Source organism: Megalopta genalis, chromosome 5 (assembly GCF_051020955.1).
Source record: "Megalopta genalis isolate 19385.01 chromosome 5, iyMegGena1_principal, whole genome shotgun sequence".
In the NCBI taxonomy this organism is placed as follows: Eukaryota; Metazoa; Arthropoda; class Insecta; order Hymenoptera; family Halictidae; genus Megalopta; species Megalopta genalis.
In genome coordinates, this window is record NC_135017.1 from 5,936,530 (window position 1) to 5,962,987 (window position 26,458).

General features: G+C 36.3%; 2 protein-coding genes across 3 annotated transcripts; both read left to right on the forward strand.

Moving 5' to 3' along the window:
* The first annotated feature begins 1,517 nt into the window (after positions 1-1,517).
* Positions 1,518-9,972, forward strand: SCAP (SREBP cleavage activating protein). 2 transcript variants are annotated; one of them, XM_076522332.1, is made up of 14 exons: positions 1,518-2,352; positions 2,642-2,737; positions 2,828-3,011; positions 3,090-3,323; positions 3,392-3,572; positions 3,648-3,793; positions 3,877-4,972; positions 5,058-5,331; positions 5,407-6,464; positions 6,537-6,696; positions 6,764-6,947; positions 7,018-7,157; positions 7,288-7,499; positions 7,607-9,972. In XM_076522332.1, exons 3-14 carry the CDS (start codon positions 2,896-2,898, stop codon positions 7,784-7,786), a joined length of 3,981 nt encoding a protein of 1,326 aa, XP_076378447.1. In that variant the 5' UTR covers positions 1,518-2,352; positions 2,642-2,737; positions 2,828-2,895; the 3' UTR covers positions 7,787-9,972. The 2 variants fall into 2 exon arrangements, with proteins under 2 accessions (XP_076378447.1, XP_033330324.1); XM_033474433.2 differs by lacking the exon at positions 2,642-2,737.
* A 1,698-nt stretch (positions 9,973-11,670) lies between these two features.
* Positions 11,671-26,442, forward strand: LOC117222625 (facilitated trehalose transporter Tret1). The gene is made up of 5 exons (XM_033474419.2): positions 11,671-13,079; positions 23,235-23,455; positions 24,450-24,863; positions 25,130-25,695; positions 25,779-26,442. Exons 1-5 carry the CDS (start codon positions 13,042-13,044, stop codon positions 26,100-26,102), a joined length of 1,563 nt encoding a protein of 520 aa, XP_033330310.2. The 5' UTR covers positions 11,671-13,041; the 3' UTR covers positions 26,103-26,442.
* Positions 26,443-26,458: the final 16 nt, after the last annotated feature.

Genomic DNA, 26,458 nt, shown 5'->3' on the forward strand with positions numbered 1-26,458 from the left:
GATTCAAGTTAGTCGAATCTTTTGTACCACACTGAGTACCTCGACTGATATTTATGCACACCTTTAATATCAATTAATGAGACGCAAATTACCCTCCAAGATGCATAATACATAATTAATAGAGCAGCTCAACGAAGCTAAATGTAAAAAAATGACCGTGATTCTCTCCCGCGAGTATTTCAAAAGGGCAATTGCAGAATTCAAAAGTCGATTCTTGTCACATCGAAACGCTTCTCTTAATTACCCGTCTAATTTACACACCGTTCATTCATCGACGGTGCAAGTACACAAAAATTGCGAAACTAATAACTACTTCCAACAAAAATTGAACGTTATAAACGGAACTCCCGTCAATTTTGTTCCATTCTTATTCAAACTCCGATGAGATTTTCGGTTCTATGTACAAAAACATGTTTATATCCATTACCGACGAATATTTCTCGATGAAAAAATGTACACCTGTTCCTTGAGTATAAATTCCTCGGAAGAAAATCTCAAAAGTTGTGTAACTTTTAACAGAATTTCATTAGCACTACTTGACATCCAACACAAACATCTTGAAGTCAGAAAAAGCGATTTACATAAACGTATAACGGAATATTATTTCTTTTCACTGCGAGACATTTGCAATTCGCGACATTGACGTATGTATGTACGCTTCCATGTAAAAACTATGAGCTAGGTCTTCCAGGTACAATTCCTTTATCGAAGTTTCGATCCAGTTCGATAAATTGTAAGAAGTAGCTCGGCCAGTTTCGAAACGCTCTTGTCGATTATCACTTAGATTAATTATTTAGTCATCACAATTATTGCTAATTTGCTACTATTTCTGGTTAAATCGCTTCGTTCCGTTATTGAAATTAGGAATTAATTAAAAAAGCCCAAGAAGGTAATATATCTTTTACTGTTTTCTTTTTACTACTACAAATGTCATATCACGTCAATGTGTGCTAAAACTTTGGCATCTTATTACTCAAAAATATATTTAATTAAAAATATTTAATTAAAAATATTTAATTAAAAAATAAATATTTATTTTATTTTATTTATTTTATTATAAATATTTGTAATAAATATTTATTTATTATAATATAAATATTTAATTAAAAATATATTTCAATATAGTTCCTCTAGAGACGTTAACAAAACATGTGAAAATTTTAATTAATTGTTACAAACCATATAATCAAATAACAATACAATTTATATTGCAATAGGTCCAAGTGAACTCGAGTTAAGAATGTTAAGAAAAGAAAAGTCGATTTGCTTATAGTTTCAGTTAGGTCTGCGTTTGGATCAATTTTAACTCTGAGATACCGAATAAAAAGCTCTTTACGAGTACGATATCTCGACTAATAACATGCCGGTATCATTATATCGCCACTCGAGGATTCCTAGAAATATAAACCTAACTCGGAATGCGGTTTTCGGACTCGAACTTCTACGACTTTTTTTCAGTTAATACAAACACCATCCCCGATCAATCTTTCGTTTTAGTGATAGAATGAAGTTGATTGAAACGGTCTTAAAATAGCCAGAATAGAGAAAAGCTGTAAAATCATAGTTCCTGCAAGGTTTGGCGGTCTATTCGAAACGGGCGAAGAAACGAGACGAGGAGCGATCAAGAAAAATCATCGGCCACGTGAAAAACCCCCAAGGGAGCGGCGCGGCGCAGGGTCGCATGACATTAATGCCACCTGACGATTGGTCGTGACACGGAGGCTCGTCCGGACCGTTTAAAAATAAATTAGCACCGCGCGTAGTGTCGCGCGAGTTAAATTGAAACCGGCCAGTGCACTCGGGGAATTTACGCCGGGCGTTCGATTGCTCCGTGTCGAAGTCGTGTTTCTATCGTCGCCGGTGATCATCGGGAGCTCTCGGTTGCTAGTGTGCTGGTTGTGCGTGCCCGCTCGAGGAATGACGTGCGATCGGGAGCACGTGTGAGTGATCGATGCCTGTTTTACGGCTGTCGTTGGTCGTCGGATCCAGTCAGATCAATTCCCACTGATATCTACGCGTGAATGTGCGCGGCGAAAGGTTGAACCTAACCTAGAAAAACGAGCCGCGCGTAGGCTCTGGTCTAGTTCACGACCACGTTTCATGGTGCACCAGGTTCGTCGCTCCGTTTCGAGGGTCGCGAGTGGTGGACGCCTTTTGTTTCGTGCCCCCTAAATCGGCGCGTACCGGAGTAATTCCTGTGGGAGTGTGTGACAAGAACCGTGACGATGCTTATTTAATAGTGGCCGTGTCAACCCGAGGAGAGTCGTCGGTTACTCTGACGTGTCTCGTGGCACCACGATGTAAAGCGGGACCAGGGCTACCCGAGGAATGATATAATTAGTGCGCGCACACGTAAGTTGCGTTTGGATCTGTAGATTTAGCCGCGGGCGGCCGCGACGCGCGTTTCTTCGTTGCATCGCCGTATCATCGTTCCTTTTATTGTCGTTGGTTGCGTCATTAATTCACGCGAACGCGAACGCGCGTATTACGTCGTAACGGGCCCGCGCCTCTCGCCGACTCTCTTTTTAACGAAAATACGGACTGAATGATGTGTCAGTTGCGTAACGTCACTGATAAGTACGCGAAAAACTCCTGGATGTTTTACCCGACTCTGTGTAACCTTTGTTCTGTGTCTACAAAGAGAAATCTAGTCGCACATGCGACCAATGTCGAGTATACGTGCTCGAGCCAGCATGCGTTCCGGTTTATCAAACACAATTGGATTCATCTTTGACCGGTATTCCACCTTGATTTGATTCATACGACTCACTCCCTGGCAGAGCATAGCTCTTGGGTCAGTGTACAGAGTTTTGCGAACTGTTCGTAGGTCAATCGCCAAACAATATGTTTATCTGCATGCTGTGAGATACGACAATGAGACAGCCTTAAGGTGAAATGTTCCGTAGTCTGCCAGATAGGGTGGCTGGGCTGTACTATTCTCACGGCCTGGTCTGCTCTTCGCATCCTATTGCTATTATTTCATTGGCAATCTCCATAATGTTATTATGTTGGTTAGTAGAATTTGAAATTTGATTACATGGAGAACGAAGGGAAAAAACATCGTGAATGAAAAATTGTTTTGTGCTTAGCTATCCTTTGGTCAATTTGCCGATGCCTGGCAATGCGCCAAGGACTGTAATCAATCATACATTTGTACCTGAAAACAATACGGAGGCCTCTGTGTTCTATGTGCAACAAGTGGTATTAAGAACCGGAGTTATTCCATGGACAGAAGAGTTAACTCTGATGGATGCATTCCGGGGCCCACTTTATGAAGTTTTTAATCTACTAGAGATTATACAAAATTATCAGCATCCAGAAACGTAAGTTTTATACATAATCTTGATTTTAATGATTTTTGTGTTTTATTTATTTTTCACTTATCTTGTAGACTCAAAACACTTGGACAAGTTTGTTTACACATTGAAGCTGTTAAAAAAAGAAATGGTAAAAAGCCAGAAGTGTTGCCAGAATATAATTGTCTTGTTCTTTCACCTGCAAATCTATGGCAAAGAAGCATAGAGTTATACGCACAGGATACAAATCTGATAAATACGATATATTCGTATCAGGTACAGATATTTAGAGTATAGTGCATTACATGTGCTTGGAGGAAAATAATAATTAGAATGAATTTTACACTACAGAATCTACAGAAAGGTAAAGTAAGCTTAGCTGAGATAATGTTTGGAATGAATCTTAAAGAAACTGGTATAAAACGGTATCCAATTCGTCTTCGACAAAGAATATTGCAATACGCAGTAACTATTTTCTTAAGGGACTATGATCATGAGTGAGTAATTAATTTTGGAACTTCTGATCATTTAATGCTTCTCCTTTTTTCAGAGGTGTAAAATTATTTATTTTAATTTTTAGATTTATTGAGGGATTACACCACAGATTGAAAAATTATTATCACCTTCATCAAATAGAAGGAGATAACGCAACATACATACCCACTGATGAAACATTACATATTTTATATCCTGGAGAATTCAATTACAGTGATTTTTTCCCATTAATGATGACTTTCAACGCCCTATTCTTTTATGTTTATTTTTCTGTGAGGAAAATAGAATTGATAAAGTCAAAGATTGGGATAGCATTTAGCGCAACTGTTACAGTAATAGGTTCACTGTCCATGACTGTGGGTGTATGTTTTTTTTTTGGCTTAACGTTAAGTTTAAGTGGAAAGGAGGTATTTCCATATCTGGTGATTATCGTAGGACTAGAAAATGTATTGGTATTAACCAAAAGTGTAGTGAGCACTCCAGCACACTTGGATGTAAAAATACGAGTTGCTCAGGCTTTGTCCAAAGAGGGTTGGTCCATTACTAAGAACCTACTTACAGAAGTGACGATACTGACAATTGGTTTGTTCACGTTTGTACCAGCCATACAAGAGTTTTGTATATTCGCCATTGTCGGGCTGGTCAATGACTTCTTTCTGCAAATGGTCTTTTTCTCGACCATTCTCGCGATCGACATTAAACGCACAGAGCTTTCTAGCGAAACCTCTAGATTCCATATGCCACATATTCCCACTATGCGCAAACAACAGTTTACAACGACCATAACGAATAGAAAGCCGAACATTTTCCGATCGAAGTCACACCCGAGACTAAATGGCCTGTCTAATGGTCCAACAAATGTGATAGCTCCAAACACGCAGAACACTCACACGTTGGGCAAGATTCCAAAACGTTTGCGAATAGTACATTTCTGGGCGAGGACGAGAATATTTCAACGTGCCTTTATGGTATGGATGGTTGTCTGGATCAGCATGATTGTTTATAATTCAGGCATCGTTGAACATGTCATACATTTAAGTGACACATTGAAATCAGAATCTGAGATTGATGGATACACTCTAGACAAGCCTCAGTCACTGAACAACTATATCGAATTAAACACAATGAAACCATTATCAATGCCCTCGGCCACCATTGCCCCAGATCATTTAAATAGACAGGTAACACGACACAAGTACATTAGTACATATGTATGTATATTAAAGATACATTACTTTAAATTCATTAAATATTCTTATACAACAGGATGATCTAACTAATAACGTTACGGAAGAGTTAAACAAATTGAAACCAGTGGATTTTCCGCCTTGGAATCGTTTATCATTTTATCACTGGTCTTCGGTTCTCTCCATGTACAATATTTCTGCGGCCGGTGGACGAATAACTATACTACCAACAGTAAAACTATCTCACGCTGTGAGTCCACAGTTGGTTAAACAAATTAGCAATCCCAACGACGTGCAACATTTCCAATGGCAGAACCTCGCAACCGCGGCTCTTGACCCATTAGATTTCTCAGGTTAGTATAGCTGTTAGAATTAAAATGATTCAATCCTCAAATTTGGAAGCTGAATGAATCCTGTAACTTTCATAGATATGGAGCTACCAAGTAGATCTGAGAGTAGAGGTTTTAACGCAGATGCACCATTCATTCCATCAAGCCCCATGGAGATCTTCCTGGCCGCAGTACTTTGCCTTATTAGCGTCGTCGTTGTTGCTTACACTATGGTCGTACTTTATAGATGTATCTGTTCAAGAAATTACGCTGAATGGAGGGCCAGTTGGCATCAGCCAGAGAAAGCTCATGATTCCTCGACACAGCTAGTTCTGGAAGCGTTGCCATTGGTCCTTGAAGGGCACACGCAAGAAGTTGAGTGCATTGCTACAGACAGTAACACTATTGCTAGCACTTGTTTAGCTGGGCACATACGAGTCTGGGATGCGACTTCCGGTGAACAACTGGCTCACGTAGATAGGAAACAGTTTTTCAGTAGTCCAAAAAAGAATTTGAGTCAAGCAGCAACAGATGTAGATGAATTGATGTCAGATTATGAGAGTGGCTCGCCTCCTTCGAGAGGAGAAATGGAAGGCACTGACTCCTTTGGACTTTACTCAGCGGTCAACTACAGAAAATCGTCTCCTGGTTTATGCAACATGCATAGGGGACATACTAACACTATCAGTAAGAGACACTCGATGGGAAACACATCAGAGTATGAGTATCAGGCGAACGAATACAACCTAGAGAAGAAGATACATCTGCGCAGAAGTTTGGACAATGCTTATGATACTCCTGATCTGAAGTCAGCGATCAACATCAAATTCTCTTCAATGAAACATACAACTCCAACGCAACAAAACTACGAACAAGGATACGATTTTGGAGATCAGTACAAATATCTTTTCGAAAAACACAATAAGTCTATAGACGAACTGCAGAAGTCAGAAAGCGCAGAGCAATTGTGTATGCCTAGCAGTAGATTGAGCACATCTCACTTAGTGGGTAGTGCGTCTTCATTAAGCACAGATAAAACTGTACAATATTCACAAGTGTCCCCTATTTGGTGTATGGATTACCAAGAAAACTTGATAGTAGTGGGTTGCGCTAACGGAAGTTTAGAATTTTGGGAAGGTACCACGGGTAGGTTTAAAGTAAGTAACAATTCAAAATTGATCTCGGCATGATCAGCATTTCGTAGAGATTGAAAACAACTAACGTTTCAGTGTCTGTTCGATGACGGATCCGGGTTTGGTATATCCGCAGTCAAATTCGTCGGTAGCCGAGTTGTAGCTGCCAAATTGAATGGCTCCGTTGACTTTTTGCAACTGGAGAGTTACAGCGAGGGTCAACAAATTGATTGGGGTTTCACTTCGTACAGAAGAAGTATGTTCGTTTGCAAGTGCATTATTATATCATCTACTCTTCGAGTTACACCGTCTTCTTTTTATAGCTCACGTTAGGACGGGAAGTGCTGGCTCACCTATGGATATAAATAACATCATGCAATCCGAAGAAGACCTTCGTTGCATAAAAATTAGTTCTCATAGAGTGCATCAACAAGCAATAACTGTGCTTGACAGCGAGGGTGGCCGCGTTTTGACCGGTAGTCAAGATCACACTCTCAAAGTGTATAGGTACATGATGTCCATGTTTCTTGTCGGCACTTTAATTGCAAACATTACCTCATTTTATTTTATGCCTTAGGTTAGAGGATCAGTTGCCATTATACACACTTCATGGACATTGTGGGCCCATATCCTGTCTTTTTATCGACAGGATGAGTCCAATGACATCCGGTAGCGGATCTCAAGATGGACTACTATGCGTTTGGGATCTTCTGACTGGTACGCGTTCTACTAAAGCATGCAAACATAGTTACTTGTTAAAGTTTACAAAAGTAGACAAAACTGTACTCATTGTTAGTTCATAAACTAACATATTAAGACCTCTCATCTTTTCTCTTTGTTAACGTAGGAACATGCATGTACAGTATACAGGCCCATGATGGTGCCGTGGCAGCTATTACATGCTCTGTGTCCTATGTGATAAGCATTGGAACTGATGAAAGGCTGTGTGTCTGGGAAAGGTTTCAGGGACACTTACTACACACTCTTCCAGCACACAGATCAGCGTATAGTTTACAGTTAGTCATGTTAACGCATCATCTACTCATCACTAGTAATCAGGTACGTAACTATTCTCCTATCATTACAAACTTTTACTCGAAGTTTATTCATTGGAAGTTTACGCCATCGTCAAGTACCATGATAATCTGTGACCTGTAAACTTTCAGGGGTCGCTAGTAGTGTGGGACGTAAGGACAGGAGAACCTGTGCGTGAAGTGAGGCTGGGTCACAAAGATAGTTGTATTTTCGTGAAACAAATGTTAGCGTTAAGGGACAGCGTGGTCTGTGACTTCGGGCGACAGTTACGGATAATTAGATTCCCATTGGTCTCTGACAAGCTAGACTAAGATCTGTATATGCACTTTGTACATAGCTGTTTTTTTTCTTTTTTGTTCTCGTTTTTTCTTCCTTATTTAATACTTGAGGGAAGTGTTCCGCACTTCGCCTGGGGACAGAAATTTTTACACGACGTACACAATTTTATATTTGAAGCGGTTGTACACAATTTTAATAAGAATATTTTACACGAACGACTATGTCATGATTACACCTTAATATTTATACTCCGTTGAGACAGTGAGCATATGCGAGAGTAGACTACGCTTGTCCTTGGCAATGGGAATACATAGTTTTTAATCAGTTCACGAGACAAATTGTTTATGCGAGTACGGATGCTGGAACGCACTGTAAAAATGGAGAATATAATGTTGAGGACAGTGATAGAGGATATCAGAAACGATATTTTTCATTAATCCGAGTCATCTTGGTGGTGCCTCTGTTCACTGTCTTGGATGTATGGCTGTGTTACATTCGGAAATATCCGATTATCATTTCGCGGCGCGATTCAGGAATATTAATTTCCTACGTAAAGGATTTAAAGGACAACTCGGTATGCTTCGGTCAATTTTATGATAGATAGAAGTTGCATTTGTTGAGCCGGTGCTGTCCTATAAGACACGGAGGTGCTGGATTTTCACTTCTGTGTTGTAAAGCCAAGTACAGTAGCGATGTTAATTAACTTTGACTTGTACGAGGAAGGCTAGTAGTTAGAATTTCAATGAGCAATGTATGTGCCTGGTGTATCAGTTTGTGACGATGCATGTTAACGAACGTTTTACATTTATTGTATAGTAAAAATGTCTCTGTACACGCGTCATCTCGTTACACGTGTAACGGTCTAAGAGTGCCTTTATACCAATCCCTATTTAGTGGAACTAAACAGGGAAGTGTCGCAGTAAAGGACTACGAACATACACATTGAAGGAAGGGATCTCAGTCTTCTAACACGTAGGAAGTTCTACGTAATTTAGAAGGAGACTCAAATTAACAGTACGCTAAATGTTCTATCGTTTAGAACGTTGATCTTCAGCCACGGATGAACCAGACAATCCAAGTTCATCCCCGTAAGACTTGTATGTACTGTTAAGTTTAACACTTGCATTCGAAACTTCACCGTTTGTCACCTCCCGTACTAAACGCTTAGTCTTGTTTAGCTTTAGCAGCGGTCTATTTTTGTAAGGAGAATCGTTGCTCCTCGCTGAGCAAACTTTGGGTCCTATTTTATATGTGTAATTGTAGTAAGACTTACGAGTGTGTATAAAATACATTTTCGTTTCACAACACATCGAGGGATGAGTGGGATATGTAGTGTTTTGATTGTGTCCACGCGAGAAGCTATGTAGAATCATATTGTTGAAGAGTGTCTAATGTCACGCAGAGGAGTCTCCTAATAATTAGCTGGATTTGAATCAAAATGGGTATTCGAATGAAAATTTGAATTGACTAGATACTGTCGTATTTGAAGTTCAGTGTACGACTTCATTACACCCAAACTTTCTACGCTTCCAATAATGTGATATAAATAGTAGAACAGCTTCCAACGAAACAATGCAATTTCTGACGATTCATCAAGGGAAAGGAGACTAGAATTGCCATCACCATTTTTAGCTTCTCAACAAGGGTCCAAGGGGGTGCGAAGAAATATGTCCTGTTAATCTTAGGGCACTCCTCTTGCGATAGAAATTTAATATGAGTGTTGCGAAATGAATGTTACAACATAGTGATCTATATGCCTTTAGACTGAATTGTAAGACGATTTGTATCGACAAGTCTCTTTTATTTTCTGATACCCTGTTCGAGGTAACTAGTGCTCGCGATCACGATCACGATCATAATCTATTAATACATATGTATATAATATACATATATATTATATATATTAAGTATAATATATATCATATATTATTGTATATACATATATACATATACATATATTTTTCTTAACCAAAGTTGCAAATCACATCGGGTCGTGACACGCTTGTGTGAGTAGAAGTTAACTGACGAAAGAAAGTATCTCAAAAAAAAGGAAAATTAGAGAAAGAAAATGTAAAAAAAAGTAAGTGCTTCTAACGGCGCAGCTGGTTGGCTAATTTAGGAGTCCGTGTGATTTTTATATTTATTTAATTAATTTACCAAGTGCAAATCTGTCGTACACCAGATATATCATCCTTAATAAATTCTCACATTTACTAAATCTTCATTTGTTTTTGCTTTTTAGCTAACGTAAACAAAATTTGCGATATCTTGCGTCCTCTCCTTTTCTCCCAGCAAAGATTAAAACAGATTAAATACTGAAGGAAAATAATGGTCACAGTTACAAGCTAATAGTTAAATCGTAATTAATTTAAAAAATTCTATCAAGCACGGAGAGTGTCTTAGCAGATGGAAGTCGATAACGAGAATCAACAATGTTTTAGATTAGTAGAACTTTCCTATAGGTGCTTGTTCCGATGGAAGATAGAACGATGGGAATCGTTTCATTAATGCGGAGATAACAGATCAATGGAAGATGTATCAGATATAGTATAATTCCACGATTAGGCGTCGTGCGTAATGGACAATGCAAATTTTAATCTTTTATAAGTCAGCAACATAGAATCCTCTAATCCCCAGATACACAGTACCATATTTTCTAATTAATATTTTCTATACATATATGTAACAGTAATGACATTATAAAAAAAAAATATGACACCAATTTTGTTCAAAAAATCTAATCATTATTATTTAAGGATACATAATATAAAGTTGCCATTATATATAATATATACATAGAATAATAAATTGTTATTATTCACTTGTCAAAGTACATTAAATAATAATAGTATAATGGAAAATTTACTATATTGACTATCTATTTCTAGATTTATCTATGCTGGATTTATCATTTCTACAGAATCCTTGCCGATTTAGACTTTCATAGTGGCATAATATTTTTAATGAAAATTACGAATGCTTTAATATACATTGTGAAACGTGATTATTAAATACGAGTGTATTATTATTACACTCGAGTGTTCGATCATTTTCGACGAGTATGATCATGTTACAAGTACGATCGATCATGTTAGAGTCACACAAGGATGTAAGTACGTACTCGTTCAGAGCAGACAGCATGGCTGATAAACTCGCTCATCTTATCTAAATCGTGTCCAAGGGTACGACTTTCTAGTGATAAATGTTCTGTATATTTTGCAAACAGAGGGAATACAAAGGAAAATCTGTTTGAAATCGATCCATGCTATATTGGTTTTAATGCAGCGATATTGCACTATTTTTAACGCGTAATTCATTCATTTATCCCTAGAGCATAGAATGAGTCAACTTTAAGTACACTTTGCGTAAACAATATCGCACTATAATAGAAGTAGAGACATTTTCTAAACAGCCACGATCTGATAGTGTCTCTCCGAGTTAAACATAGAATATCTGATATAGACGCCGGATAAGTGTATCGTATGAATATTTATATTACATCGTAGGGTCAGTTGCGGTATAATCCTTTGAGAAGATAAGCTTCTCATAGAGGGAAATTAGTGTCTCGAATTATGTCAGAAATAATGACGATGTAATTACATAGAAACAGTACAGTATTTTTCATCAATCTACTGTCTACCTGCAGCGAATATTTATTAGAACATGTGTCAATGGTTTTACAAAAATATGTGTGCTGCTATCAGTAACCTTGAGATCTAAGAAAGTATATGACCAATCGAATGAAAAGTTCTTCCCACGAAATCAATTTGAAACAAATATTTGTCTCCACAGAGCAAGCCCCTGCCGTCGACACCGTAGAAAATTGAAGCGTTCGTGGCACCAGACTCGGGGAACTCACCTAAGCGCACCGGGCACCGTCTCGCTTGTACGAGTTTCTGTTCCTGCAAATAATCCCTAATCATCTATACGCGACTGGTGAACGCACAGATGCGTTCGTGCACACACAATGCTCGGTTCATCGGTAAACAATTTTCCACTCGTTCGACAAATGTCGTCAATTCGCAAAGAGGATTAACAGCAGCACGCTCCGTGCATCGTTACCCAAACACGACTGTCACTCCTCGACGAACAGAACCAGGTCTAGTTGGAGTACAGAAGGGGGATCACGAGTGCGTCGCGTTCACGAAAGAACTCGTGCAAATGTGTTTGGAGGTGGTGGAGAAAGAGGAGGTGATTGAAAGGCACGCGGGCATTCGCTTTCGTTGGTCGTTCAGTGGCTCACTAAACTCCAAACAAGGACCAACTCTACTCGAGCTTGGTCTTCCTGCGGCACCAACCTGCAGAGTTGTCCCTTTGTCGCCGACGTTGCCGGAGGGAGGACCTAACTCGAGGAATCTGGGACCAGCAGGGAAGAGAAAGCTTTTCCAGGCCGGGTACCGGTTCCGGAAGCGGAAAGAGAAAAGAAAGAAGCTCCCTCGAGTGACCCAGCTCGAAGGATCTGGACTCTGCCAGGAGGATCAACAGTTTCCAAGTTGGGATCAGCTCTGAAACTAGAAAAGGGAGTAGAATGCTCGACCAGAAATCAGAAGTTTAAAATTGTAGGTCTTAAAAGGTGGAAGAAGCTTTCTCTTACAGTTCTGAAAATGGAAAAATGCTCGACTGATAAAGCTGACAGTTCAGATTGATATTATTGTTTTGCTGTCTGAAATAATGATCGTGATCACTGATTTGATCACTCTTAATTTGAAGATTTGAGGTTTGGCGAGGATTAATGAGATATTGAAGATACAAGCGATAGCTATCTGCAGTCCTTGTGGATGGGTATTGAAGAGATAGATAAATGATTCTGGTCGACTCGAAGGCAGATTAGGTCAACGAAGGTGAAGCTGTAGAAAGGAACGACCATTACGTATCCTTGGCGGCGATCATTAGCCAGCAATCGCTACTTTTAGTGAAATGTTGAAGGTAAAGCTGCAGATCTGTGGATGGTACATTAAGAGCTCATGGAGAAGGATACATTGAGAGGAGTATAGATTATGAATCTAAAAAGAAGAAACTTCTGTGTTCAATGCATGTTGATTTGGAAGGAAGAGATAATAATAACGTAGATCTGAAGAGAGATATTAGTTGTGCTTAAGGAAAACTTTAAGAGGAAGTAATCCAAAGAAGCATTTGATTAATCATTGGTCAAGAGTCAATTAATTCAGAAGATTTTCCTACGATAAAACTCTAGTACACTTGAAAACAAAGTAAAATATGCACTTTTGAGGTATCTGGAAACAGAAGGCAGATTGAAGTGCAACCAGTTGGTACCAGTCCGTCCAAAATGGCTCAGACATCACCCCCATACGATGAAACAAGCAGGTTTGTAAATTTTTATTTCAATTTTTCTACTTTATGCAACGTGATCATGTGATACATTAATGGTAACGATAGATACCATTTAAAAAGATTATATTAACTTTCTAAGTAAGATGGTCTTCAGCCTAAGCATACAAAGTGCACAAGGAAAATCCTGCTGTATTTGACTAACCGATAGCGTTAGCAATCAAAAATTAAATATTGTTAAAATGATTTAACTGTTTGACAGTATGTTTGTGTACGTGGCATAGCGGGCTATTGTTACCGATGTCCAGTTGTTTTCGAATACCAACTGTGAATCAATGTTTCATTTCACGAAGTTGTGACCAGGTTTTTCCAACGAAATTGAATTTGTTGACGAAATTTTTATTGCTACTGTTAAAATAGGCTGTTAATCGGGGGATTAGTCAAATAATCTTCAGATTGTTCACCAACGTACACAGTTCTTTACAATGTGGAATAAAAGTCTTATCAGTGTTTTTTTCCATCGACGTTCGACACATTCTTTTTAGATATTTTTATCACTTATCTGAACGCGATCTGACGAATGTTTTCTAATGGTTCCAGTATTGTAGTGAATAGTAGTAAATAGTAGTGAAGTTTAGTATTTCCGTTTCAATTTCTGGTAAAATGTAAACACTCGATTTTTATTAGAATAAACATTACGTCTGTCTTTTTTTTATTGGGCTAAGGATTATATTTGTTGGAATAAAGATTATGTTTTTTCTTTTTTTTATTAAGCTAAAAATTTTCGTTTCAATTTCTGGTAGAACGTAAACTCTCGATTTTGTATTAGAATAAACATTATGTTTGTCTTTCTTTCCTTAGATTTAAGAATTATATTTCTTGGAATAAAAATTACGTTTTCTCTTTCTCTCATTGAACTAAAAATTATATTTTTTAGAATAAAAATTGTTTGTTTTTTTTAAATAAAATCGAAAATTCTGTTACATAAATTGTATAAAATTAAAGAAACAATATAGAATATTTTACATTAGTTGAAAGTAATACTATAGAAATATATGTATAAAGAAATAACACAGATAATTGTTTTCGAGAGTTCCAGGTGAATTAATTCCGTGAAAAGAATGTCTGTAATTCCCCACAGTATAAGTGATCGACAGCCTCGTCCTTCTTTACAGAAATAGAAACACGGATAATTACAGTTTTTTAGTACATTGTTTTTTATCGTAATCATTACAATGTTAAATGTTCGTCGTGTATTCTTATGTAATATAACATTAACAATACTTTGTTTTTATGCAACACTTTGTTGTACAAATTTATTGCACAATTTAAAATTTCAAGAACTGAAAAAATCTTGAATTAGATGCACAATAAAAAGAAAACGTTTTATATTAAAAACGTTTTAAAATGCAAGAATTCAAACGTTGAATATTGAAAATTTTATAGTAGCAGATATGCAGTGTACAAAGTAATTGTATAAAGTATAAATTAAGCACATAATTGCGCACAAAGGACTAGGAGTAGACTCGTGAAGCGATATTCGTTAGGCCAAACCTAAATAAACTCTCGAACGCAAAGGGTTAATAAAATTGAAAGTAAATAATAAATATCAAATAATACAGTATAATAGAAAAGAGGGACAAAACAATAAATCTGATAAATAAAAAATAATGTACAATTGAATGTAAAATAAATGGCTGGTGCGAAATAAAATATACCATAAAATAAACAATAAGTGACGGAAAGTACGAAGTAATCTAAACAAAAATGTTTACTGAAGTATATAATGTATATTATTATAACAATGAGCAGGTAATAAAATCTAATAATTACAAAATAATATATAATAGAATGTAAAATAAATGATAGGTACAAAGTAAAATATACAATAAAGTAAACAATAAAAGGAAAGAAATAGTATGCTGAAACAATGAATTAAGTAACAACTAAGATAAAGCAATACATATACATATAATAACAAATAGTTGACAATATCTAAAGGAAATAATTAGTGAAAAATAAGGCCACAATTTATAGACAATAAACAGGTGGAACGACTTTCAACAGAGTCACGCGCGTGCTCCAATTGTATACGGAAATATGCAGTATGCATTTCTTCGCGCGAATGTCAGTTTGTAGACTGGTAGACCTTGGGCAACTAAGTGTCACGTAATTTTGATTATGTCTCTATTACATCTCTATTACATCTAGTTATCGCGAATCGCGTTTCACGCGACGTTTTCCACGCATACTAATGCAATTCAGAAGTAGCAATTATTCGTATTGCATTAATTCATCTGTTAGAGCGCGTGTGCAGCTCAGATAAGAAGTTCGACGAACTATCAACAATTGATTAATGATGTCAACATGAATCTTGGTTTTCGTCGAAATTATCAAGATAACCCAATTTCGTGTTTACAGACGCGATTAACAGATTTGTTAATTACGGTTCGCGCGAGATTATCAATGTGACACGTGCTCGTGTGCATAATTGTTCTATTTTTTTCTTTTGCACTGTAGCTGTCGGCGGTCGTATTAGAATTTATGAAATCCAAAATGTTCAGACTTTTTTGAAAATTGTGATTCATATTAAAGCATCAACTTTTGTTGTATATTATGTTTGCTTCGATATATGTACACATCTTTGAAAATGTTTTTGTCATGCAAAATGCTTTTTCAAATTATTCTTTGATATTTTGTATATTTATTTATTTTGTATATATAATTTCAGATATCTAAAATTTTTTAGATATCTGAAATTTTCTTTTAGACCAATAGGGAAAGTGTTTTCATTTGACAATTTTCGTTTGTCTTTTGTACTGGTGGATTGGCAAAGTATTCGAACTCGACGGCAAGTCTTACAAGTATCCTGATATTTTATTACATTGTTTATTGAATTTTTTAACATTAGGTTTTTCAATATTCAATTCTTCAATATTGAAACTTATTGTGTAATCTGTTGAATCTTTTAACGCTGAATTTTTCAATGTTCAAATTTTCGTGATCACACGATCGATTAAATTCTTTAAAATCAAGTTTTTATATAATACAACTTATTTTCCGTTCAATTAAATTTTCCAACATTCAAATATATTTTTGTCACTTAAGCGATTTGATTAAAAATTTTAACGAATTGATAAATTAATCAAATCTTAAATTAATGTTAATACGTTCAGAGCCGCGCGAGGGTGACACTAATTTTTAACCAGGTTTTTGAAATTCATGTTTATTGCAATATATTGAACAAGTTGAATGTCACTAGGATTTGTAGAATACAAAATAGCTGAACTAATATTTCCTGTGGAACATTTTCATCACTTTCTAGTTTCGGTTTCATTAATTAAGTGACTTTGATATTATGTGCATTTTTCAAGTTAATATTCGGCACTTAATGTGTTAAATATTAATATTAACTACCTTCGCGCTTCTATACCGGTTTGTGAATCACGCAACATTGGAAATCGCCTTTGAGTTTCAACAGTATCGATGTTTTAGTTGCAGTAATTTCTCCCCAATTCGCGCTCAGATTGCGCACAAAAATGGATAATTTGGGAAGAGGAGATACGATTATTCAAGCCTTGCGGCTCGTTTTTATAGTTGTTGAAAATCGGTGACTGTAAAAACGGGCCGCAAGGCTCGAATAATCGGATCTCCTCTTCCCTATTTGTCCATTTTTGTTTCCAAGCTGAGCGTCAATTAGGGAGAATTTACCATATTTTAGCGTTCTAAAACGTGCACTTAAATCAAATGTTTTGAACTTTAATTTCAAAATTTTAATTTCATGACGTTATGTCAAGGTTATGTATTTTCAATCGCCGGACAGCGGATCTTTATGCAAAATACAAAATTTTGATCAGCAATTGCAAGAAACTAGTGCTAAATAAAAATGTAGTTCATCTTTTTATAGTTTTAAACGATCGCAAATAATGTGACAGTGATCTTAAATTCTTTCAATATTTTTACTATTCTTTTTTTTTTTATTAATTTTTGCAATGAATGCATGAAGTCCGCTGTTTACTAATCACTTTGTAACGTTATATTTATAGAGTTATCTGATGAAAGTAGTACAGTAAGTTCTCCCTATAATTGTGCATTTTTGTGCACGATCTGAGCGTCAATTAGGGAGAATTTAAATGTAAGAAGTACACTCCCCTTCAAGAGTATTATTAGAACGCTCACAGAAAATTGAATAAATTTGGGAAACCGATAGGAAATCGTAATAATCTCTTCAATTGATTTCATAGTTAATTGTAAGAAATTGTAACAAATACATATATTTGTATATTTTGTACATTATAATAAAAATAAACGTAAAATCTTATAAGAGAAACAGTAAATTCTCTCTAATTGACGCTCAGCTTGGAAATAAAAACGAACAATTTTGGAAGAGGAGATACTATATTATTATTATTATTATTGTTATTACTATATTATTATTATTATTATTATCACTATATTATATTATTATTATTAATAAAAACGAGACACAAGGCTCGAATAAAATTGTATCTCCTTTTCCCAAGTTGCCCATTTTTGTGCGCAATCTGAGCGCGAATTAGAGAGAAATTACTGTATATCAAAGTAGAAATCGTGCAGTTATTCGTGGCGTAAAGAATTCGATTATGCCTCCGTGCGATTTTCCATGCTCGCGCTCGCGATCGAACGATCGCCTCACGAATTCTTTACCGTTTCCATTCGAAGCCGTTCATCGAACGTTGTTTCGATCCGCAATTGCATTTTGCATTGTCGATTCCCTTATCGATAGCCGATCACGTGGCGGCGAGATAAGCCGCATATATTAGAATCGTTTCTATGAATCCTAGCTTAACAACGGCTTAGAGATTGCACCGCGATGTTTGTACTCTGTCAGACGCTAATCGAGGAAGCAGCCTATCGAGGCATCCGTTTAAACATTTAATCGCCCGGCAATGACGCGGCTAGAGTGACATTTAAGCCCGCGATTCAACAATTACCGACTCTATCTCTTCGCTTGTCACCGTTAAACATTCCCCAAACAATCCGCACAACAATCATTTAAAACATAAACTTACCGTTCGCGCGCCACAGCGAAACTAGCGCACGTCCATCCTTGAACGCGCATAACTTCCGGTAAAAAAAGTCATACAACACTTTGTCCGATCCCATTTGAAAGGCCAAAGTCTCTACTTTTTGATGGCCTGAAATGGTTATTTTTTAAAATTCTGTTTTCCCTAAATTTTGAGCGGCGAAGTGAAAATGTTAGTTTTCTGAGAGTTTCTCAGATTTGATCGTTTGTACAGCGATTGATAAATTTTGATTATGATTGGAACTTACGTGCGCTTGAAGATTGGAGATTTCTCTTTGCAACGAGTCCAAGAAAGTCGTTTTACGTTCGTTTGTTACCGTTTTATCGCGGTTTGAATGAGAAGCGACGTCGTCGCAAATTGATCAACGTTCAATCGTTAACCGATCGGTTATTTGTATAAAAATTTGTTTCGGCTGTTTCGTCATTTTAATTCGATCAAAGAATGTCTAATATACGCTTCCTGATCATGTCGGGTTGCCATAATCGAGCGCAGAACGCTGGTTGTTGAACAATTAAATGTTGAGCAACTGAGATACCTGACTTGATCGAGCAGCGTCGTTAATAATCGATTTTACTATCATGTGGTATCTTTTGTGTTTGTGCTAAAAGCATTTTCCAATGGTCGAAGGATGCGGTTAAAGATGGCGATCATTGAAATGACCATGGTAAATGTCGATTATTATCGGAAAGAATAGGAACCTTGGCAACATAATTGCGTAATTGTTTCCTCTTTAATATTGTGGCTGAAAATGTGATAATAAAACGATTATTTTTATAACCTTGGTTGCGCGAAAGGATTGTAAAACAATCCTAATCAAACAGCGCTAGAACGACTGTAAACAATTTTCCAAAGCACTGGGGAAATTTCAGTGTCAATATTTGACTATTTTAGTCGCACTTTAACTTTCTCAAATTTTAAAAGCGTCTTTGTTCAGTTAGAAAATTGCGTTAACTTGAAATTTTATGTTCAATTAGAAATTCGTGTTAAGCCAAATAATTCCGTTGAAATACAGAATTCTGTACAACTGAAGAATTCTAATAGTTTAAAGAATTGTTTTAAATTGAAGAATCGTATTAACTTAGAAAATTATGTTAAATCAGAAAATAGTGCTGAATTGAAAAATTGTGCGAAACTTAAAATAAATTGCGAAGCCGCTAATATCCGTCTTTCAGTTTTCTTGCATCGCTCATCATCACTTAACTTTAATCCTATTATCTACGGCTATTAATGTCCGTCAAGTATCGCTTTTCACCAACAGTTTTAATTTTCGCTCGAACTATTTTTAATCGTAATCAAACGAGTCATTGCAAACGGTATTATTAATACTTTTCTTCGAATTCTTGCGCAATAAATTTTGTGCTAAAAACGTTATGCTGAAACAGTAGAAATCTCATTTTCTGAGAAAATGATATCTGCTCTGTTTCAATACAGTTTCTGGCTTTCGATTTATCTGTATTATCGTAGCTTAATTCTCATTACGTGTTTACTGTCTTTTTTTTACGCCTGTGACAGGTAGGAATATTTTTGTTCCCGTTGATACCAAAATATGGTATACTAATCGGGTGCACAAGTGAAAGTATGTATGTAGAATTGTTAAGCAATGTCAGTAATTAAGCTTCTGTATCGTGTGGGCACTTAAATATACCATTTTCATTCGATTAAATTAACTGTTTGGTAAATGTGTTTAGATCTTTCAGACTTAATTTATTTTAAATAGCATTGTGATATTTATTTTCTGGCATATTTATGATGCATGTGGCATTCTTAGTGAAATATTTATACTGCAATAATGCTATTTTTAGTAAAATATTTTTACTGCAATAGTACCATTTTTAGTAAAATATTTATACTGCAATAGTGCAATTTTTAGTAAAATATTTACGCTGCAGTAGTGCAATTTTTAGTAAAATACTTATACTGCAATAATATAATTTTTGTTACGATGCTATTATAAATAGAACATGGCCGAAGAAATATTTTATTTATTTCAAGCAGCACTGTGTACGTAGTTGCTTCTTGAAAAGTACCATTTTCAGTAATTTCATTTATCTTAAGTCGATGATTTTTATTTATTTTACTGACATTTTTTTTTAAACACTGTTTCTTTTGCACAATCTGAGCGTCAATTAGGGAGAATTTACTGTAGTTCGAGTAATACTGCGAATTAAATATGATCAGATGTTCAGAACCATCTAATTTAATCTAAAATGGAAAAGTGCAATCTTCAAACGAATTACTTCACATTAATATCCGAAGATAATTCTGCGATTATAAACATCGATTACAAAAATGATATAATTTTTGTACACGAACACTTTACAGCCCGAAGGAATTTCAAGTATCGTTAGCATAGTAATTGAACGTGAGATAAATCGACGAGCACGACGACGCAGCAAATCGTCGTCGTTCGTCGCGCATTAATGGATTAACGTTAGTCCACGGGTTCTTCTTATCACATCGTGGCGCTAATCCCGACAGGAGTGCATTGTCTCCTCTCCTGGCACTCCCTACTAAAAGGAAAAAATAGAAAAAGAAAAAAAAATATAAAAAGAAACTAGTCCCATCCGCTTGCGGTGAAATCCGTTAATCGGAGATCCTCGATAAAACCGTCGAAGGATTAAGGGTATGCAGGCGATGTCGTCACGCTTCTCGCGTGGCAGCAGCATGATTAGGTAAAATAACAATTATCGCAGAAATTCTATAAATTGAGAGGTCACTGGGAAGTGCAGGAGATACTTAGCTGTCAGTGTCCAGCGAAGTGGAAATCCCCGTGGGATGAGGTGGGTTTGCAGTTCAAATTTTCATGTTTGAGACTGTTTGTTAAATTGTATTAACACAATCGTTTAGAATCGTTGCATTACATTTGTAACGCATGATTCCTTTTATCCTGGATGAGCTTTTGGCACATTGAAATCTGTTTGAATGTGAATTTCGGTGTTTGTGGCGTTTTGCGCGTGAAGATTCATCGAAACCTGTGAAAATTTTATTGACTTATATTGTTAAAATAGTTAGATTACATTTTAATATACGATTTCTTTAGTTTAACAAGTTTTTAGCACGTTGAAATTGGTTTGAAGATGAGCTTCGTTGTTTGAGGATATTTGCGCGTGAAGATTCATCGAAACCTGTGAAAATTTTACTAATTTAGATTGTTAAAATAGTTCGATTACATTTATAATACACGATTTCTTTAGTTTAACAAGTTTTTAGCACGTTGAAATTGGTTTGAAGATGAGCTTCGTTGTTTGAGGATGTTTGCGCGTGAAGATTCATCGAAACCTGTGAAAATTTTACTAATTTAGATTGTTAGAATAGTTCGATTACATTTTAATACACGATTTCTTTAGTTTAACAAGTTTTTAGCACGTTGAAATTGGTTTGAAGATGAGCTTCGTTGTTTGAGGATATTTGCGCGTGAAGATTCATCGAAACCTGTGAAAATTTTACTAATTTAGATTGTTAAAATAGTTCGATTACATTTATAATACACGATTTCTTTAGTTTAACAAGTTTTTAGCACGTTGAAATCGGTTTGAAGATGAGCTTCGTTGTTTGAGGATGTTTGCGCGTGAAGATTCATCGAAACCTGTGAAAATTTTACTAATTTAGATTGTTAGAATAGTTCGATTACATTTTAATACACGATTTCTTTAGTTTAACAAGTTTTTAGCACGTTGAAATTGGTTTGAAGATGAGCTTCGTTGTTTGAGGACGTTTGCGCGTGAAGATTCATCGAAACCTGTGAAAATTTTACTAATTTAGATTGTTAGAATAGTTCGATTACATTTTAATATACGATTTCTTTAGTTTAACAAGTTTTTAACACGTTGAAATTGGTTTGAAGATGAGCTTCGTTGTTTGAGGATGTTTGCGCGTTAAGATTCATCGAAACCTGTGAAAATTTTACTAATTTAGATCGTGTTAGTATAGTCAGATTATATTTGTAACAGATAGTTTTCTACTTTAACAAGTTTCTAGCACATTGTAATGAGTTTGAAATTAAATTTCAACGTTTGACGACGTTTGTGCGCAAGAAATTTTCGAATCGTGTGAAAACCTTCGAATTTATATATTTCGGAATTCTGTTACTTTTCCTGTCAATTAATTCACTTAGAATGCAATGGAATATTTTAAATTATTTCTCTTAGATTGAAATAGTTTTATTAATGGGATAGATTACAGTCTGAATCATGATCGAATTATCGAAGAGAGAGCGAGAGAGAGAGAGAGAGAGAGAGAGAGAGAGAGAGAGAAAGTGAGAGAAAGAGATTATAATCTTTTCGAGGAGGATAAACATTGAGTTCACTTGAGAGTTGAGAGCTACCTGTGCAAACTGGTTTGCTGGGTTACGCAAACCTTGGACATAGTGCAGCGAAGCTTATGCAATCGCGACAAATCGGAACGGAGGAGGACCCTTTCACGCCAAAAGGATCCGTGTCAACGGCAGGTACCAGAACAGTGGTCTGTCCACAGAAAAAAAAACTGAGTGATGGTCTCGAGGCATCTTCTCAGTTAACCGATTCGATTCACTGTACAAAACACTCATCGTTTTTTAAAAATTTCCTAAGAAATTAGCGTGTCCAAAGAATTGATAATGTTTACCTGTACAATTTTACGTCATCGGAGAAAGTTTTTTTACTGTGCTTGAGAGAACTAATATGTTCTAAATAATATGATCATTTCATTATATTTAATTTGACTGTACTTAATAATGACATTTTTTGTTGTAATTGCTATATTCAGCTATGACATATTTATATTATGATTGTTACTTTTAAATATTATTATTAATTATATTTTACTACCTTTCTAGCAATATTTCGATTTATAATTTTAATTATTGTATTCTTATACATATTATATATAATTTTATTATTCGATTTTCTATTCATTTTATCACATTTTACCAATCATGTTATTGATCGTACAATATTTGTATTTAATATCATTAATTATGATATTAATGATAACGAAACATTAAGATAAGATGTCTGAATATTGGCAGGGCACTTAAAAGTGGCAAGATTTTTCTTAAGTAGTAAGATATTCCAGGTAACCTAAGAAGGCAGTTTGCTTGAAAAATAAATGTTATTACAGAATAAACGATGCCATTTTCGCCTTTTAGGAATGGAGAGAAGAGTTTGCCAGTGGAGCAGAACGGTAACGCCGACGTGTCTACAATATCGAAGTTTCGCCAGGCGTTGCCACAATGTTCAGCAGTTTGCGCGAAGAACCTTCTGATGTTGACCTTTGGGTCCACACTGGGATTTTCCACGATCCTGATCCCGGAATTGCAGAAGGAGGACTCGGAAATCCCAGTTAACATGGAGGAACTAACATGGATCAGTGAGTCTGCTAATTGAGCTACACAACAGATGCCAGGGTTACAGAATTACCACCTAAACCGATCATGCGATATCGTTACAAATACTTTTCAAGTGAAACAAGAAGTGATTTAAAACTGGTTTTAATAGCTAATTTTTAAAATTTAAGATCTTAAAACTGGTTTTAATAACTAATTTTAAAGACTCAAGTTCCTAAAGCTGGTTTTAATAACTAATTTTACAAACTTAAGTTTTTAAAACTGGTTTTAATAACTAATTTTACAAACATAAGTTCCTAAAACTGGTTTTAATAACTAATTTTACAAACTTAAGTTCTCAAAACTGGTTTTAATAATTAATTTTAAAGACTTATGTTCCTAAAACTGGTTTTAATAATTAATTTTACAAACTTAAATTCTTAAAACTGGTTTTAATAACTAATTTTAAAGACTTATGTTCCTAAAACTGGTTTTAATAATTAATTTTACAAACTTAGATTCTTAAAATTGGTTTTAATAACTAATTTTACAAACTTAAGTTCCTAAAACTGGTTTTAATAACTAATTTTACAAACTTAAGTTCCTAAAACTGGTTTTAATAATTAATTTTACAAACTTAAGTTCTTAAAACTGGTTTCAATAACTAATTTTAAAGACTTATGTTCCTAAAACTGGTTTTAATAATTCATTTTAAAGACTTAAGTTCCTAAAACTGGTTTTAATAACTAATTTTACAAACTTAAGTTCCTAAAACTGGTTTTAATAACTAATTTTACAAACTTAAATTCTTAAAACTGGTTTTAATAACTAATTTCAAGGACTTATGTTCCTAAAACTGATTTTAATAACTAATCTAAAAAACTGAAGTTCCTAGTACTGGTTTTAATAACTAATTTTAAAGACTTACGTTCCTAAAACTGGTTTTAATAATTAATTTTAAGGACCTAAGTTCTTAAAACCTTGAACAACATATTGCCACCGTATTTTGTATTAATTGCGTGTTCATAATCTGTACAGGTAGCTTGAATCTCTTCCTGGTGCCCATTGGTTGTTTCGTTAGTGGGCCAGTGTCGCAGTATCTGGGTCGAAAGAAGACAATGATGATAATCAACATACCCTTTATAATATCTTGGATTATCTTCTATTATGCTACCAGCGCCGCTATGCTGTTCATCGCATTAGCTTTGTCAGGCTTAACCGGTGGTCTACTCGAGGCACCTGTGATGACCTATGTAGCAGAGGTGACACAGCCTCATCTACGTGGCATGCTGTCCGCCACGTCGAGCATGTCGGTTATTCTGGGTATCTTCACCCAGATGTTGAGTGGGAAGCTGACTAATTGGAGAACAGTGGCCCTGATCAACTTAACGTATCCAGTGATCTGCCTCATGGCTCTCTGCTTGGTCCCAGAGAGTCCATATTGGCTTGCTGGTGAGCTTAGTTCTCTCTTGGCAATTCCCGAGGTCTGGTTCAGTTTAGCGAAACGGCAGGTCAACGTCTAAAAAAATAAAAAAGATTTCCACAAGCAAGATTAGAAAAACTCGCTTATCTCGGATCTTATTCGTATCTCCTGAACAATCGTTTAAAAACATTTTTATCTCAGCACGATAGACTCCTTATCCCGAAATAAAATATTGAATTACAATAAGAACCCGAAATAAAATATTGACTCGTATACAATTGATTTTATGTTCCAGCCAAAGGTAAATTGAAGAGAGCCGAGAACGCTCTGTGCTGGCTCAGAGGCTGGGTGAGCCCGGCCGAGGTGAAGGCAGAATTTCAGCACATCTGCCACGTGGTTCACAAACCGGCAGAGACGCGACCGAAGGTCTGGAAGGAGTTCAAGAAAAGAACTTTCTACATGCCCTTCCTTCTGGTCACTTGGGCTTTCTTCGTCGGGTCATTCGGCGGCTCCATAAGCCTGCAAACCTTTGCCGTGCTTGTGTTCGAAAAGCTAAACGCACCTATCGATCAGTACACAGCTGCAGTGATCCTTGGTCTAGCGCAACTGCTTGGCACACTGATCTGTGTGTTCGCCATACACTTCACCGGAAAGCGGAAGTTAAACTTTTTATCCATCGGAGGCACTGCGTTTTGCTTTTGTGCAGCGGCCATCTATGGGTGCTTGTACGATAATGGTATAATCGATGGAGAGAGCTTGAGATGGTTGCCTACCACCTTACTGATCGGTTCAGCCTTCCTGTCTCACGTTGGTATTCGATTACTGCCATGGATACTTGCCGGAGAAGTTTTCCCGGTGCAGGTAATCTTTGCGGTTTGCCACGAAAACGATGACTCGCCTCAGTCGCATAGCTGTACTAAAGCATTTTTCTAATTGTCGACCAGGTGCGAAGCAGTGGAACAGGAGCTGCCGGCTCCATCGGGTACATCTTCACCTCTATCGCCAACAAGACCTTCCTGTACATGATGAACGGAATGACTCTGGTTGGCACTTTCTTCTTCTACGGTCTGATAAACATCCTAGGTGGTCTTGTACTCTACTTCGTGTTGCCGGAGACAGAGGGTAGGACTCTCAAGGAAATAGAGGACCACTATCTGGGCGTGCAGAGCTTGAAGCACAAACCAAAGAAAGAATCCATAGCGATTAAGGAGAAGTGGGCTGCTACAAACACGGTTATGGTCTGCGACGACACCGAGAGCAAATTGTGAAGCGAAAGAACTTAAAATTACGGTCTCACCAAACGGGCGATGAGTGACTTTACATTGAATGTAATCGTTTCGCCTTGAAGTTCCTTGTTTGTTTTAGGACAAGCAGCGCAGCTGTTTTGATTTAATTGAGAATGAAGGTTGTGGCGTAAGCTACAAGGCAGGTTTGATGAGAGAAAGTGGCGGATACGTCATTTTGCGAGTAGCTTGATCAGAACAGTTTTATCTCTATTTCGAATAGTTTTGTTAAATATAAGAGAATATTTTTTATACTGCGAACCCGTGAGTTTGTCGAGTGATACTTTTGAAAAATAAAATGTAAGTTACGTTAAAGAGGAAAAAATGGTGGTAATGAGGGA